Source organism: Ranitomeya variabilis, chromosome 4 (assembly GCF_051348905.1).
Source record: "Ranitomeya variabilis isolate aRanVar5 chromosome 4, aRanVar5.hap1, whole genome shotgun sequence".
Taxonomy (NCBI): domain Eukaryota; kingdom Metazoa; phylum Chordata; class Amphibia; order Anura; family Dendrobatidae; genus Ranitomeya; species Ranitomeya variabilis.
In genome coordinates, this window is record NC_135235.1 from 493,934,071 (window position 1) to 493,950,614 (window position 16,544).

Here is a 16,544-nt window from a genome sequence, read left to right on the forward strand (position 1 = left end):
GCCTTTTTTGAGATGGTTGAGAGCTGATGTTTTTAGCCTGAGGGGACAATATCCATGGCGTCTTCCTGGGCTATTAATATCAGCCCGCAGCTGTCTGCATAGCCTTTGCTGGTTATTAATTATAGGAGGACCCTAAGTAATTTTTTTTAGGGTCCCCCACTTTAATTGCCAGTAAAGGCTATGCATATAGCTGTAAACTAATATTAATAGCCTGGGAAGGTCCATGGGTATTTCTCCCTCCCAGGCTATAAACATCTTGCTCCAGCCGTTGGCTTTCCTTCTGCTAGTTACAAAAATTACCTGGGATCCCACACCATTTTTTTCAGAAAAATAATCTTTTATTAAGTAAATACATGTACAGTAATCTGCACACACTGTACTAATTATATTTGTCACTGACATCTATTTATCTACCCATTCTATTTGTATTTACTGTATGTAATTCATCTATTCGATCCTGTCGGCTCCTGCTGTGTATCATACCACTGCTGCCGCCTCCCTAGTCCTGTCATACTTACCTATCTTAGGCGTCCCGGCACGCCTCTCCTTCTGCAGCCTCTCTCCCTCCGCGCTCGCTCCCGGCCTCTGCTTCTCGTGCGCGCGCACATACCAGGTTCAGTGCTGCGCGTGTGCACTTCTGATCTTCTATCGGCACTCCTCTTCGTCTCCTCTATGGTCCTGGAGGACTAGTACCCGGTAGTCGGTCCTCCTTATTGTCCTCTCTATGGTTCTGGAGGTCTGTTACCCGGAAGTGCTACCCTGTCTTTAGGTATTTAACTGCTTCCTGCCGTCCCTCTGTGCCTGGTTATCATTTGTTCCTTCAGGTGTTCCTGGCCGCTCTTAGCCTCTGTGAAGTTCGTTTTCCCTCTGACTTTGGGTTTATCCTATCTTTCCTGTATCCTGCTAGCCTCTGCATTCCCTCAGTTCCTCCGCCAGTCCCTGCACTGCTGCAGTTTACCCATCAGTCCTGTGTCTCTGCAGTACTCACCTATCCTGTGGTCCTACTATCTCTGCCTCTTTTTTGTCTTCTCCCATCCCGGTCCTCCAGCTTCCGTGGCGATAGTCCCTCACGGGCCTGTCAGGACTCTGAACATTTTTTTACCTTTTGTGCATTATTGCCCTTTTCCAAGATGGCGTCTTTGGTCTCATGTGCACTGTGTCTTCCTGCTATAAATTCCACCCCAGCCTTCAGTCTGTGCTAGAGTATTCTGCCTTGCATCCAGCTCCTGACCTCTGATTACTCCCTGGCTATACACCTGCTCCTGTGAACCTGTGTGGTGATCCTGCTACTCAGCTCTGAGTTCCTGCTGCATACACAAGTTTCCAGTAATCCTCCTTCATCTGCTGCTCGTGTTTACTTCCATCTGCATTTGCTGGACATGCAAGCTGTTTCTGCTCTGCAAGAACCTGAGACTATTAACCAGGCCTCCCTGGTTGAGCTAAGATATGATTTGAACTGCCTAATAAGCATATCTATCTGTGCCTGGACTAAGACAAGGATTTATTCGTGTCAAGTATCCTCAAGAATAACTGTGCCTCATAGACTTTCTGCTTCATTGCATTTTCCTCTGAAGTTTCCTATAGACTGCTAAGCTGCGTTTATTTGCACCAAGTGTTGTGGACTTGAGTTTCTCTCTGCACCTGTTTGAATCACCGTGTGATAATATAGACTTTACCACTTATAAAACTGTGTCCTGTAGTTGTCTTGTTCTATGCAAAGGGTCTCCTGAGTTATCCCCTATAATAATTACAGGGCCTGCTCCTAACTCTCCCTGTATAGGGGGCGGTCTATCTGGTCAGCTCGTCCGTGAGGGGTTCATCGTTGCAGTCTAGAGGGTCCACTTCCCGTTTTCCCTCTTTGAATCGTCACACTCACAATTGGACTGCACTCGGAGGACATCTGAGTGCAGCCTGATTCTTACAGCATAACAGTATAACCAGGCCATGGACCCCGCTGGTGTCTCTGCCACTCAAAAGGAGTTACTTTTTTTGTGGGAGAACCAGACTAGAATCATGTCCTTTCTCAAGAACATGGAGTCTCGTCTCGCGACGTTACAGTCTACCGACCCTGGTAACGCTACCCAGTTGGCGGCTCTTCAGCAACAGTTAAGTCAACAACTGGACACTCAGTCCCATATTTTGAATTTTATGGCCTCTGTCAATAATCGACTTCTCTCTCTTCAGACTGCCGCTTCTGCTCCTGTACAGGCGTCCGCTCCACAGCCCTCACCCCATCTTGCCAGGCCACCTCGGTATGGTGGGGATCCTAAATTATGTCAAGGGTTTCTCAACCAGTGTCAACTACACTTTGAATTATCCCCGCTACTGTACCCAACTGACCGAGCTAAGGTGGCTTTTGTGATGTCCCATTTGGAGGGCGAGGCTTTGGCTTGGGTGAACCCTCTTTGGGAGCGAGATGATCCAGTGGTTTCTCAACTTGCTCTCTTTTAAGACACCTTCCGCAAGGTGTTTGATGAACCTGGTCGTCTGGTATCGACTACTGAGTCTCTTTTCAACCTTAGTCAGGGGATCCTTTCTGTAGCTCAATATGCCATCCGTTTCCGGACGCTCTCCTCTGATTTAGGTTGGAATAATGAAGCTTTGGTGGGAGCATTTTGACAAGGTTTGTCTTCTCGTATTAAGGATGAGCTGGTAGGGTGGGATACTCCTTCTGCTTTAGATGACCTTATCTCTTTGGCGACTCGCATTGATTTGCGGTTCCAGGAGCATTCTCGTGAGGTTGTCAGAGAGAGGAGACCTCCTCGTTTATCCTCCGTTACACGTGGTACTTCTCTTTCCAAAACCACTGCAGATACTTCCTCTTCTTTCCCTGAGCCTATGCAGGTTGATCGCCTCAAGCCTGCCGAACAACGCCAAAAGGAGAGACTCGCACAGGGCTTATGCTTTTATTGTGGCAGCGCTTCTCATCTTCTGCGTTCTTGTCCCCAGAAGCCGGGAAACTCCTCTGCCTAGGTCAGGTAAGAGAGGCCTCCCTAGGTAGCCATGATTCCTCTCCACCATTGATTTTGCCTGTCATTTTACACATGGGTTCCAGTCGCTTCTCTCTTGAGGCTTATGTAGATTCTGGTGCGGCTGGGAATTTTGTTCAACTTGAGCTGGTCGAGAGGCTTGGGATTCCTGTCAGATCCTTGGAGGTTCCTAGGCAAATAGCTTCTGTTGATGGTCAGCCTTTGTGGGAGGTCGTTTCTTCTGTCACAGAGGAGATTGAGATTCAAATTGGAGCTTTACATTGAGAAAAGTTGGCATTTTATGTTTTACCGTCTTTATCCCATGCCTTTCTTTAAGGACTCCCCTGGCTAAGAAACCATAAACCTACTCTGAATTGGCGTACTGGGGACGTTCTATCCTGGGGACAGTTTTGTCAAAACAGATGCCTGCTTCCCGTCAAGCCTGCTAGTCTCTCTCCCTCGGCTCTGGAACTAGCGAATCTACCCACAGCTTATCACTCTTTTTCGGATGTTTTCAACAAAAAGGAAGCAGAGGTCTTACCTCCGCATCGCCCATACGACTGTCCGATAGATCTTGTATCCAGGTCTACTTCTCCTAGAAGTCATATTTATCCTCTGCCACCCTCCGAGACTCTAGCCATGTCTGAATATGTTCAAGAGAATCTGGCCAGAGGCTTTATACGGAAGTCCTCTTCACCTGCAGGCACTGTTTTTTTCTTCGTCAAGAAGAAGGACGGTTCCCTTTGTCCCTGCATTGATTACCGTGGCCTCAATAACATCACCATTAAAAACAAGTATCCACTTCCTCTCATCCCAGAACTTTTTGATCATCTGCGTGGAGCACGAATCTTCACTAAACTGGATCTCAGAGGAGCTTACAACTTGATCTGAATTCGTTCGGGAGACGAATGGAAGACTGCGTTTAACACAAGAGATGGTCATTATGAGTATTTGGTGATGCCTTTCGGCTTATGTAATGCTCCTGCAGTTTTTCAAGAGTTGGTGAATGATGTTTTTCGGGACCTACTTTACACTTGTATAGTGGTGTACTTGGACGACATCCTTGTGTTTTCACCGGATCTGCTTTCTCATAGGAGACATGTGCGGCAAGTTCTTCTCCGTCTGAGGGAGAATCGTCTGTATGCTAAACTTGAGAAGTGTGCCTTCTAACAGTCGTCCCTGCCATTCCTGGGCTTCATCATCTCTGATTCTGGTCTGTGTATGGATCCGGCTAAAGTTTCTGCCGTACTCAACTGGCCACGTCCGCTTGGGGTTAATGTTATGACCCCAATGGCGAGGGTCTCAGAGGAACTTGGAAGTCTGCAGAATACAAAAATCCAGCTCATAGGGCAGTGGTAACTGGGTTGACCATATATCTACTCCTAATGCCAACACTAGAAGTAGCCGGGGATCATTCCTACGTTGATTCTAGATGACACGCGCCAGCCGGAGAATCTAGCTACCCCTAGTAGAGGAAAACAAAGACCTTTCTTGCCTCCAGAGAAGGGGACCCCAAAGCTGGATAGAAGCCCCCCACAAATAATGACGGTGAGGTAAGAGGAAATGACAAACACAGAAATGAACCAGGTTTAGCACAGAGAGGCCCGCTTACTGATAGCAGAATAAAGAAAGGTAACTTATATGGTCAACAAAAACCCTATCAAAATCCACACTGGAAATTCAAGAACCCCCGAACCGTCTAACGGTCCGGGGGAGAACACCAGCCCCCCTAGAGCTTCCAGCAAAGGTCAGGATATAGATTTGGAACAAGCTGGACAAAAATACAAAACCAAAACAAATAGCAAAAAGCAAAAGGCAGACTTAGCTGATATAACTGGAACCAGGATCAGTAGACAAGAGCACAGCAGACTAGCTCTGATAACTACGTTGCCAGGCATTGAACTGAAGGTCCAGGGAGCTTATATAGCAACACCCCTAACTAACGACCCAGGTGCGGATAAAAAGAATGACAGAAAAACCAGAGTCAAAAAACTAGTAACCACTAGAGGGAGCAAAAAGCAAATTCACAACAGTACCCCCCCTTAGTGAGGGGTCACCGAACCCTCACCACGACCACCAGGGCGATCAGGATGAGCGGCATGAAAGGCACGAACTAAATCGGCCGCATGAACATCAGAGGCGACCACCCAGGAATTATCCTCCTGACCATAGCCCTTCCACTTGACCAGGTACTGAAGCCTCCGCCTGGAAAGGCGAGAATCCAAGATCTTCTCCACCACGTACTCCAACTCGCCCTCAACCAACACCGGGGCAGGAGGCTCAGCAGAAGGAACTACAGGCACAATGTACCGCCGCAACAAGGACCTATGAAATACATTGTGAATAGCAAACGACACAGGAAGATCCAGACGAAAAGATACAGGATTAAGGATTTCCAATATCTTGTAAGGCCCAATAAAACGAGGTTTAAATTTGGGAGAGGAGACCTTCATAGGAACAAAGCGGGAAGAAAGCCATACCAAATCCCCAACGCGTAGTCGGGACCCACACCGCGGCGGCGGTTGGCAAAGCGCTGAGCCTTCTCCTGTGACAACTTCAAGTTGTCCACCACATGATTCCAGATCTGCTGCAACCTATCCACCACAGAATCCACCCCAGGACAGTCAGAAGGCTCCACATGACCCGAAGAAAAGCGAGGATGGAAACCAGAGTTGCAGAAAAAAGGCGAAACCAAGGTGGCGGAACTAGCCCGATTATTAAGGGCAAACTCAGCCAACGGCAAGAATGTAATCCAATCGTCCTGATCAGCAGAGACAAAACACCTCAAATAAGCCTCCAAAGTCTGATTGGTTCGCTCCGTCTGTCCATTAGTCTGAGGATGGAAAGCAGATGAAAACGACAAATCAATGCCCATCCTACTACAAAAGGATCGCCAGAACCTGGAAACGAACTGGGATCCTCTGTCTGACACAATATTCTCAGGGATGCCGTGCAAACGAACCACGTTCTGGAAAAACACAGGAACCAGATCGGAAGAGGAAGGCAGCTTAGGCAAAGGAACCAAATGGACCATCTTGGAGAAGCGATCACATATCACCCAGATAACGGACATGCCCTGAGATAGCGGAAGATCAGAAATGAAATCCATGGAGATATGTGTCCAAGGTCTCTTCGGGACAGGCAAGGGCAAGAGCAAACCGCTGGCACGAGAACAGCAAGGCTTAGCTCGAGCACAAGTCCCACAGGACTGCACAAATGACCGCACATCCCTTGACAAGGAAGGCCACCAAAAGGACCTGGCCACCAGATCTCTGGTGCCAAAAATTCCCGGGTGACCTGCCAACACCGAGGAATGAACCTCGGAAATGACTCTGCTGGTCCACTTATCCGGGACAAACAGTCTGTCAGGTGGACAAGACTCAGGCCTATCAGCCTGAAATCTCTGCAACACACGTCGCAGATCTGGAGAAATAGCTGACAAGATAACTCCATCTTTAAGAATACCAACAGGATCAGCGACTGCAGGAGCATCAGGCACAAAGCTCCTAGAAAGAGCATCGGCCTTCACATTCTTTGAACCTGGTAAATACGAGACAACAAAATCAAAGCGGGAGAAAAACAATGACCAGCGGGCCTGTCTCGGATTAAGGCGTTTAGCAGACTCGAGATACATCAGATTTTTGTGATCAGTCAAGACCACCACACGATGCTTAGCACCCTCGAGCCAATGACGCCACTCCTCAAATGCCCATTTCATGGCCAACAACTCCCGATTGCCCACATCATAATTTTGCTCGGCAGGCGAAAACTTCCTAGAGAAAAAGGCACAAGGTTTCATAACAGAGCAACCAGGGCCTCTCTGCGACAAAACGGCCCCTGCCCCAATCTCCGAAGCATCCACCTCAACCTGAAAGGGAAGTGAGACGTCAGGCTGGCACAAAACAGGCGCCGAAGTAAACCGGCGTTTCAACTCCTGGAAAGCCTCCACGGCAGCAGGAGCCCAGTTAGCTACATCGGAGCCCTTCTTGGTCATATCCGTCAAAGGTTTCACAATGCTAGAAAAATTAGCGATAAAACGACGGTAGAAGTTAGCGAAGCCCAAGAACTTCTGAAGACTCTTAACTGACGAGGGCTGAGTCCAATCAAGAATAGCTCGGACCTTGACTGGGTCCATCTCCACAGCAGAAGGGGAAAAAATGAACCCCAAAAAGGGAACCTTCTGTACACCAAAGAGACACTTTGAGCCCTTGACAAACAAAGAATTTTCACGCAAAATTTTAAAGACCAACCTGACCTGCTCCACATGCGAATCCCAATTATCAGAAAAAACCAAAATATCATCCAGATAAACAATCAAAAATTTATCCAGATACTTCTGGAAAATGTCATGCATAAAGGACTGAAAAACTGAAGGCGCATTGGAGAGCCCAAAAGGCATCACCAAGTACTCAAAATGACCTTCGGGCGTATTGAATGCGGTTTTCCATTCATCACCTTGCTTAATGCGCACAAGGTTGTACGCACCACGAAGGTCTATCTTGGTGAACCACTTGGCACCCTTAATCCGGGCAAACAAGTCAGACAACAGCGGTAAAGGATACTGAAATTTGACAGTGATCTTATTTAAAAGCCGATAATCAATACAAGGTCTCAAAGATCCGTCCTTTTTTGCCACAAAAAAGAATCCCGCACCAAGAGGGGAAGAAGACGGACGAATATGTCCTTTCTCCAGAGACTCCTTGATATATGAACGCATAGCGGTATGTTCAGGTACCGACAGATTAAACAGTCTTCCCTTAGGAAATTTACTGCCTGGGATCAAATCTATAGCACAGTCACAGTCCCTATGAGGAGGCAGTGCACTGGACTCAGACTCACTGAAGACATCCTGATAATCAGACAAATACTCCGGAACTTCCGAAGGCGTAGAAGAAGCAATAGACACAGGCAGGGAATCCCCATGAATACCACGACAGCCCCAACTTGAGACTGACATAGCCTTCCAGTCCAGGACTGGATTATGGGTCTGTAACCATGGCAGCCCTAAAACAACCAAATCATGCATTTTATGTAAAACCAGGAAACGTATCACCTCGCGGTGTTCAGGAGTCATGCACATGGTAACCTGTGTCCAATACTGCGGTTTATTTGCTGCCAATGGTGTAGCATCAATACCCCTAAGAGGAATAGGATTTTCTAATGGTTCAAGAGTAAAACCACAGCGCTTAGCAAATGAGAGATCCATGAGACTCAGGGCAGCACCTGAATCTACAAACGCCATGACAGGATAAGATGACAGTGAGCAAATCAAAGTTACAGACAGAATAAATTTAGGTTGCAAATTACCAACGGTGACAGGACTAACAACCTTAGCTATACGTTTAGAGCATGCTGAGATAACATGTGTAGAATCACCACAGTAGTAGCACAAGCCATTCCGGCGTCTATGAATTTTCCGCTCATTTCTAGTCAGGATTCTATCACATTGCATTAAATCAGGTGTCTGTTCAGACAACACCATGAGGGAATTTGCGGTTTTTCTATCACATTGCACCGAATTAGGTGTCTGTTCAGACAACACCATGAGGGAATTTGCGGTTTTGCGCTCCCGCAACCGCCGGTCAATTTGAATAGCCAGTGCCATAGTATCATTCAGACCTGTGGGAATGGGAAAACCCACCATAACATTCTTAATGGCTTCAGAAAGGCCATTTCTAAAATTAGCGGCCAGTGCACACTCGTTCCAATGTGTCAGCACGGATCATTTCCGAAATTTTTGGCAATACACTTCAGCCTCGTCCTGCCCCTGAGACATAGCCAGCAAGGCCTTTTCTGCCTGAATCTCAAGATTGGGTTCCTCATAAAGTAAACCGAGCGCCAGAAAAAACGCATCAAGATCAGCCAATGCCGGATCTCCTGGCGCCAGCGAAAAAGCCCAATCCTGAGGGTCGCCCCGTAAGAACGAAATAACAATTTTTACTTGCTGAGCAGAATCTCCAGATGAACAGGGTCTCAGGGACAAAAACAATTTACAATTATTCACGAAATTCCTAAACTTAAACCTGTCTCCGGAAAACAGTTCAGGAATCGGTATTTTAGGTTCTGACCTAGGATTTCTGATAACATAGTCTTGTATGCCCTGCACACGAGTAGCCAGCTGGTCCACACTTGTAATCAAGGTCTGGACATTCATGTCTGCAGCAAGCATAGCCACTCTGAGGTAAAGGGGAAGAAGAAAAAAAAAAACTCAGAATCTTCTTTCTTATAATCCCTCTTCTGCAATGCATTAAACATTTAATACTGGCCTGGCAAACTGTTATGACCCCAATGGCGAGGGTCTCAGAGGAACTTGGAAGTCTGCAGAATACAAAAATCCAGCTCATAGGGCAGTGGTAACTGGGTTGACCATATATCTACTCCTAATGCCAACACTAGAAGTAGCCGGGGATCATTCCTACGTTGATTCTAGATGACACGCGCCAGCCGGAGAATCTAGCTACCCCTAGTAGAGGAAAACAAAGACCTTTCTTGCCTCCAGAGAAGGGGACCCCAAAGCTGGATAGAAGCCCCCCACAAATAATGACGGTGAGGTAAGAGGAAATGACAAACACAGAAATGAACCAGGTTTAGCACAGAGAGGCCCGCTTACTGATAGCAGAATAAAGAAAGGTAACTTATATGGTCAACAAAAACCCTATCAAATTCCACACTGGAAATTCAAGAACCCCCGAACCGTCTAACGGTCCGGGGGGAGAACACCAGCCCCCTAGAGCTTCCAGCAAAGGTCAGGATATAGATTTGGAACAAGCTGGACAAAAATACAAAACCAAAACAAATAGCAAAAAGCAAAAGGCAGACTTAGCTGATATAACTGGAACCAGGATCAGTAGACAAGAGCACAGCAGACTAGCTCTGATAACTACGTTGCCAGGCATTGAACTGAAGGTCCAGGGAGCTTATATAGCAACACCCCTAACTAACGACCCAGGTGCGGATAAAAAGAATGACAGAAAAACCAGAGTCAAAAAACTAGTAACCACTAGAGGGAGCAAAAAGCAAATTCACAACAGGTTAAGGCAATTCAGCGCTTTCTTGGATTCGCAAATTACTATCTGCAATTTATTCCTCATTTCTCCTCCTTGTCAGCTTCCTTCTCCTCTTTGATAAAGAAGGCTGCCAATCCTCATCTTTGGCCAGCAGAGGCTGAAAAGGCTTTCCACTCTTTCAAAGAAGCATTCGCCTCCGCTCCTTTACTCCATCGCCCTGAAGCTAATAAACCCTTCTTTAGTGTTGAGCATTCCGATACCGCAAGTATCGGGTATCGGCCGATATTTGCTGTATCGGAATTCCGATACCGAGTTCCGATATTTTTGTGATATCGGAAATCGGAATCGGAAGTTCCCAGGGTCTGGAGGAGAGGAGACTCTCCTTCAGGCCCTGGGATCCATATTCATGTAAAAAATAAAGAATTAAAATAAAAAATATGGATATACTCACCCCTCTGGCGGCCCCTGGACCTTACCGATGTAACCAGCAGCCTCCGTTCCTAAGAATGCAGTGAGTTTAGGACCTGCGATGACGTCGTGGCTTGTGATTGGTTGCGTGAGCGGTCACATGAGCGGTCACGCGACCAATCACAAGCCGCGACTTCATCGAAGGTCCTTCACTCCTCATTCTTAGGAACGGAGGCTGCCGGTTACATCGGTATGGTCCAGGGGCCGCCGGACGGGTGAGTATATCCATATTTTTTATTTTAATTCTTTATTTTTTACATGAATATGGATCCCAGGGCCTGAAGGAGAGTTTCCTCTCCTTCAGACCCTGGGAACCATCCAGGATACCTTCCGATACTTGTGTCCCATTGACTTGCATTGGTATTGGGTATCGGTATCGGCGATATCCGATATTTTTCGGATATCGGCCGATACCGTCCGATACCGATACCTTTGAGTATCGGAAGGTATCGCTCAACACTACCCTTCTTCCTAGAGGTTGACGCCTCTGCTGTCGGTGCCGGCGCTGTGCTTTCTCAGAAGTCTTCTACTGGTTGTCTTGTGCTCTGTGGTTTCTTCTCCAAGAGTTTCTCTTCTGAAAGAAAGAAATGATTCCATAGGCGACAGAGAACTTTTGGCCATTAAATTGGTCTTAGAGGAATGGAGATATCTGTTGGAAGGAGCCTTACACCCCTTTGTCATCTTTACGGATCATAAGAATTTGGCATACATCCGTTCAGCGCACCGACTGAATCCACGACAGGCCAGGTGGGCCTTGTTCTTTGCCCGATTTGACTTTCAACTTTGCTTCCTGCCTGGAGAAAAGAACTTCAAAGCTGATGCTCTATCCAGGTCCTTCTTGTCGGTGGACACTGAGGAGGAATCCTCGCACATCATTGACCCCACTAGAATCATCACATTTGCTCCAATATCTATGACCTCTTTACCTCCGGGTAAAACTTTTGTTTCTGAGAGGAACAAGAGACGTGTGTTACTCTGGGGACATGCTTCCAAGCTAGCGGGACATGTCGGTTTCAAGAAAACTGTTGATCTAATATCTCGTTACTACTGGTGGCTGACTCTTTTGTAGGATGTCCAAGCTTTTGTGGTCTCTTGTCCTTCCTGTGCCAAGAACAAAGTACCCAGGCGACTTCCTTCCAGGCTTCTTCTTCCTCTTCTAGTGCCTACTGCTCTGTGGCAACATATTGCAATGAATTTCTTAACTGATCTGCCTCGTTCCTGTGGTTGTACCGTCATCCTCGTGGTTGTGGACCGTTTTTCTAAAATGGCACATTTCAGTGCTCTTCCTGGTCGGCCTTCGGCTCCTGAACTGGCGAAGATTTTTGTTCAACATATTTTTCGCATACATGGTCTTCCACAAGCACATTGTTTCTGACCGGGGAGTTCAGTTCACCGCTCGTTTCTGGAGATCTCTCTGTAAGTCATTGAACATTTCGCTTGATTTTTCTTCGGCCTATCATCCACAGTCCAACGGCCAAGTGGAGCGTTCCAATCAGATCCTGGTTACTTATCTGCGGCATTTCTCCAACGCTCATCAAAATGATTGGTCTGACTTACTACCATGGGCCGAGTTTTCTTATAATAACCTCACCAGCAAAGCTTCTACCAAATCTCCATTTTTTGTTGTCTACGGACAACACCCTGGTCTTCCTCTACCAGTTCCTCCTGTCTCTACTGTGCCGGTGGCAGATCTTCTGTCTAGAGCATTCTCAAGGGTTTGGCAGGAGACCAAGTCTGCTCTCGAACTAGCTCAGCATGGGATGAAGAGGCATGCAGACAAAAGGCATCTCGATTCTCCTGTGTTCCATCCTGGGGATAAGGTCTGTCTTTCTTCTAGATATATTCACCTTAAAATCCCTTCACATAAACTGGGTCCTCGTTATATTGGTCCTTTCGAGGTTTTGGCACGTATTAACAACGTTTCTTACAAACTTAAGTTACCTGCCTCTCTTCGTATCCCTAATTCCTTTCATGTATCTCTCCTTAAGCCTTTAGTTTTTAGTCGGTTTCATACCTCGACTCATTCTTCACCTTCGTCTGTTTCCGCAGACAATGTTTTTGAGGTTAAGGACATTTTGGCCATGAAAAAAATTAGAGGTAGAACTTTGTTTTTGGTTGACTGGAAGGGTTTCGGTCCTGAGGAGAGTTCCTGGGAGCCTCGGGAGAATATTCAGGCTCCTCGAATTTTAGCTAAGTTTCTTTCTGGCCTAAAGAGGAAGAGGGATGTAAAGACGGGGGTACTATCATACCGCTGCTGCCGCCTCCCCAGTCCTGTCATACTTACCTGTCTTCGGCGTCCCGGCGCGCCTCTCCTTCTGCAGCGTCTCTCCCTCCGTGCTCACTCCCGGCCTCTGCTTCTCGTGCGCGCGCGCATACCAGGTTCAGTGCTGCGCGTGTGCACTTCTGATCTTCTATCGGCACTCCTCTTCGTCTCCTCTATGGTCCTGGAGGACTAGTACCCGGAAGTTGGTCCTCCTTATTGTCCTCTCTATGGTTCTGGAGGTCTGTTACCCGGAAGTGCTACCATGCCTTTAGGTATTTAAACTGCTTCCTGCCGTCCCTCTGTGCCTGGTTATCATTTGTTCCTTCAGGTGTTCCTGGCCGCTCTTAGTCTCTGTGAAGTTTGTTTTCCCTCTGACTTTGGGTTCATCCTGTCTTTCCTGTATCCTGCTAGCCTCTGCGTTCCCTCAGTTCCTCCGCCAGTCCCTGCACTGCTGCAGTTTACCCATCAGTCCTGTGTCTCTGCAGTACTCACCTATCCTGTGGTCCTACTATCTCCGCCTCTTCTTTGTCTTCTCCTGTCCTGGTCCTCCAGCTTCCGTGGCGATAGTCCCTCACAGGCCTGCCCCTAACTCTCCCTGTATAGGGGGCGGTCTATCTGGTCAGCTCGTACATGAGGGGTTCGTCGTCGCGGTCTAGAGGGTCCACTTCCCGTTTTCCCTCTTTGAATCATCACACTCACAATTGGACTGCACTCGGAGGACATCTGAGTGCAGCCTGATTCTTACAGCATAACACTGTGATTTTATACTATGCGGCTGCTGAATTGCTGGCTCTTTTGCTATCTGTCTGTTTATGTAATATATATACATATATATGTGTGTGTCACTGACATCTATATATCTATGTATTCTATGTGTATATATTCTATCCATTCTATTCTAACCTGTCACGCTGTGATTATACTGTACGCGGCACATGAATTGACGGCTTTTATGCTATCTATCTATCATCTACACTAAAATACTTTAGTGGCAACGCAATTATTTTCCTGCACTTTTACCAAATGTTACTGACTTTTACAAATTTTAAGAAAAATGCTCATGTTACTGATCACGAATCCAAATGTACCATATTCGTGCCAAATTTATGTTTGGAGATCGTTTTCCAAACATGTTCGCTCATCTCTACTTATGAGCCTCTTCTTTTCCCCAAATCTTCTAAAACCATCAATCACTCAAGAAAAGTGCTAAAACTTATCTTGCCCTTGACAAGAGGGACTACCAGCTCAATGGGAAATTAGATTAAATGCTGCCTATAGAAGTCTATGGAAAGGGAGAGTAAAAGGGATCTGCCGAAAAAGGCTGAAAATAAGACAGAGAGCCGGTAGTGGGGAAAACTTCGTATAAATTCACACAACAGCTTATTCTGAAAAGTCATCTGAAACAAGAGGTACACCTGTACAAATTATTTACATATATTATCTAGATTATAAAAACATTGTTGAGCCATTTATCCAACTTGTTGTAGATAAAATATTCTGGGTAAGATTGTAAATCAAGACCACTAAATCAGTGTCATGCAAGAAAATGTTTGTCAAATCTGAAAAATGTGCTACCAAATCTTTCATGTATAATTTTGTTATAAAGTCAGAAAATTGATGACATACATACACTACATTTAAATGAATATAATACAGTTCCATTTTCCTTTTTTTTTAATATTGCAGCGAAAATCTCTATCTAAAAAGAAGGTATATCCACCACCACCTCCGAACTGTGTGCCTCTTCAATCCAGCTGTAAGCCTCCAGTGCCACCTTGCTGTGTACCCTGTGCCATGTGTCACTGCCACCTCTTTCAGACTGTCTGCTACTACAAGATGGGCAACCCAAATTGCTGAAATACAACTTTAAAGGACAGAGTAAAAAAAAATGTGTAAAATATAAGACTGTCTGCAGTAAGGAAACCTTTAGTGTATTCAATGGCAGCAACTTTACAAATGTATTCACTATTGCTAAACCCATATACATTGCTTGTTTTAAGCTGGCCATACACAATTGATCAAGGAGGTCCTATGTGTTAATTTGGTGGACCGGCCGACTATCTCTTGGGCCGGTTTCACACGTCAGTGGCTCCGGTACGTGAGGTGTCAGTTTTCTCACGTACCGGAGACACTGACACACGTAGACACATTAAAATCAATGTCTCTGCACATGTCATTGATTTTTTGCGGACCGTGTGTCCGTGTGCAAAACACGGAGACATGTCAGTGTTCGTGGGAGCGCACGGATCACACGGACCCATTAAAGTCAATGGGTCCGTGTAAAACACGTACCGCACACGGATGCTGTCCATGTGCAGTCCGTGTGCCATGCAGGAGACAGCGCTACAGTAAGCACTGTCCCCCCAACGTGGTGCTGAAGCCGCCATTCATTTCTTCTCTCCAGCAGCGTTCGCTGGAGAGGATGAATGAAAAATCATTGGTTTTTTTGTGTGTGTTTTATATAAAGATCCTTGTCACCACCCCCCTCCCACCACCTGTGCACCCGCCCGCTGGAAATAAAATACTCACCCGGCTCCCTCGAGAGGTGGAGCCGCATATTCATCACTGTAATAAGCGGCACCACGTGACCGCTCATACAGGAAGAAGCTGCGGCGCTGAGAGGAAGCATCGAGGGTGTCGGGTGAGTATTTTATTTCCAGCGGGCGGGCGCACAGGTGGTGGGAGGGGGTTGGTGACAATGATCTTTATTTAAAACACCCCCCAAAAAACATGATTTTTCATTCATTCTCTCCAGCGAACGCTGCTGGGAAGAAGGAATGAATTCCGGCTTCAGCACCAGAAGCAGGGGAAAGCGCTTACCTCTAGTGCTGTCTCCTGCACGGTCCGTGTGGTACACAGTCGGCACACGGGCGGCACACGGCTGCTGCACGTGTGCCACACTGATGTGCCACGTGAGCTCACGGGCACACCGACACGGATAACTCCGGTACCGATTTTTCCGGTACCGGAATTATCTGGACGTGTGGGACAGGCCTTGTGTAGTGGGGCGTCCTGACCCTGACTGTCCACTGATCCTTTGTTTCCATGGAAACTAAGCTCTCTAAAAGTCTTTAGCCGGCATTACCCCCTTCTCACTTTCTGCCTTAGATTTTGGCTATTAAATATCATCAATTTGCAGTGTTTGTCACTTTATTTAAAGCTCCTTAAATCAATATTATAAATCTGCTTTATTGATTACTTTCTTAAAAGTTACTTTACTGTGACACTTGAACTCAATAATGCTCATGAATAAATCATAGACATATACAGTATAACATATCTACAGACTCATTTTAATACTATGTAATCACACAAAAAACATCTATTTTAACCACACAGCAGATATACACCCAAATAACCTTTTCTCTGGGGTCAGAGCTGTTGATGAAGTAATCTAGAGTCCCTTGAGTTATATGTAGTATATGAGAAAGAATCCTACCCCAGTGTAATGAAGACAAAGCAAAGAAAGCTTGGAAGACACTTTTCAACTAATTGTTGTTTCTGCTTCTTAGGGTATATTCACATATGTCTTTTTATTGCAGTTTTTTAGCAGGCCTGTTAAAAAAATAGCAGAAAATAGTTAACAAAACAATTAAAAGAATGGTCCTATTAATTTGTATGGGAAAAAGTTTTGTATGGGAAAAATATTTAAGAGAAGTAATGTACATTTTTATGGCATTTTATACTAGAAAAATGCTCAATACTTTACAATGGAAGTCAATGGGAATGCTAAAAAGAGAGGTTTTTTATTGTTTTGTTATCATTTTTGCATTAAAAACACAAGCATTCTCTTAGTTGTTTAATCGATTAAAAAAAGTCCTGAAACCACCAGTTAAT

At 46.0% G+C, this 16,544-nt stretch overlaps 1 protein-coding gene across 1 annotated transcript in view; it reads left to right on the plus strand.

Annotated features, from left to right (window-relative positions):
- The window catches only part of LOC143769060 (agouti-signaling protein-like), a 457,900-nt gene extending 442,818 nt beyond the window's left edge, over positions 1–15,082 (plus strand). Inside the window, exon 4 of the mRNA XM_077257644.1 lies at positions 14,394–15,082. Coding sequence (XP_077113759.1) covers positions 14,394–14,564 — 171 coding nt within the window. The 3' untranslated portion in view covers positions 14,565–15,082. The remainder of the gene's footprint in view (positions 1–14,393) is intronic.
- The last annotated feature ends 1,462 nt before the right edge of the window (positions 15,083–16,544 follow it).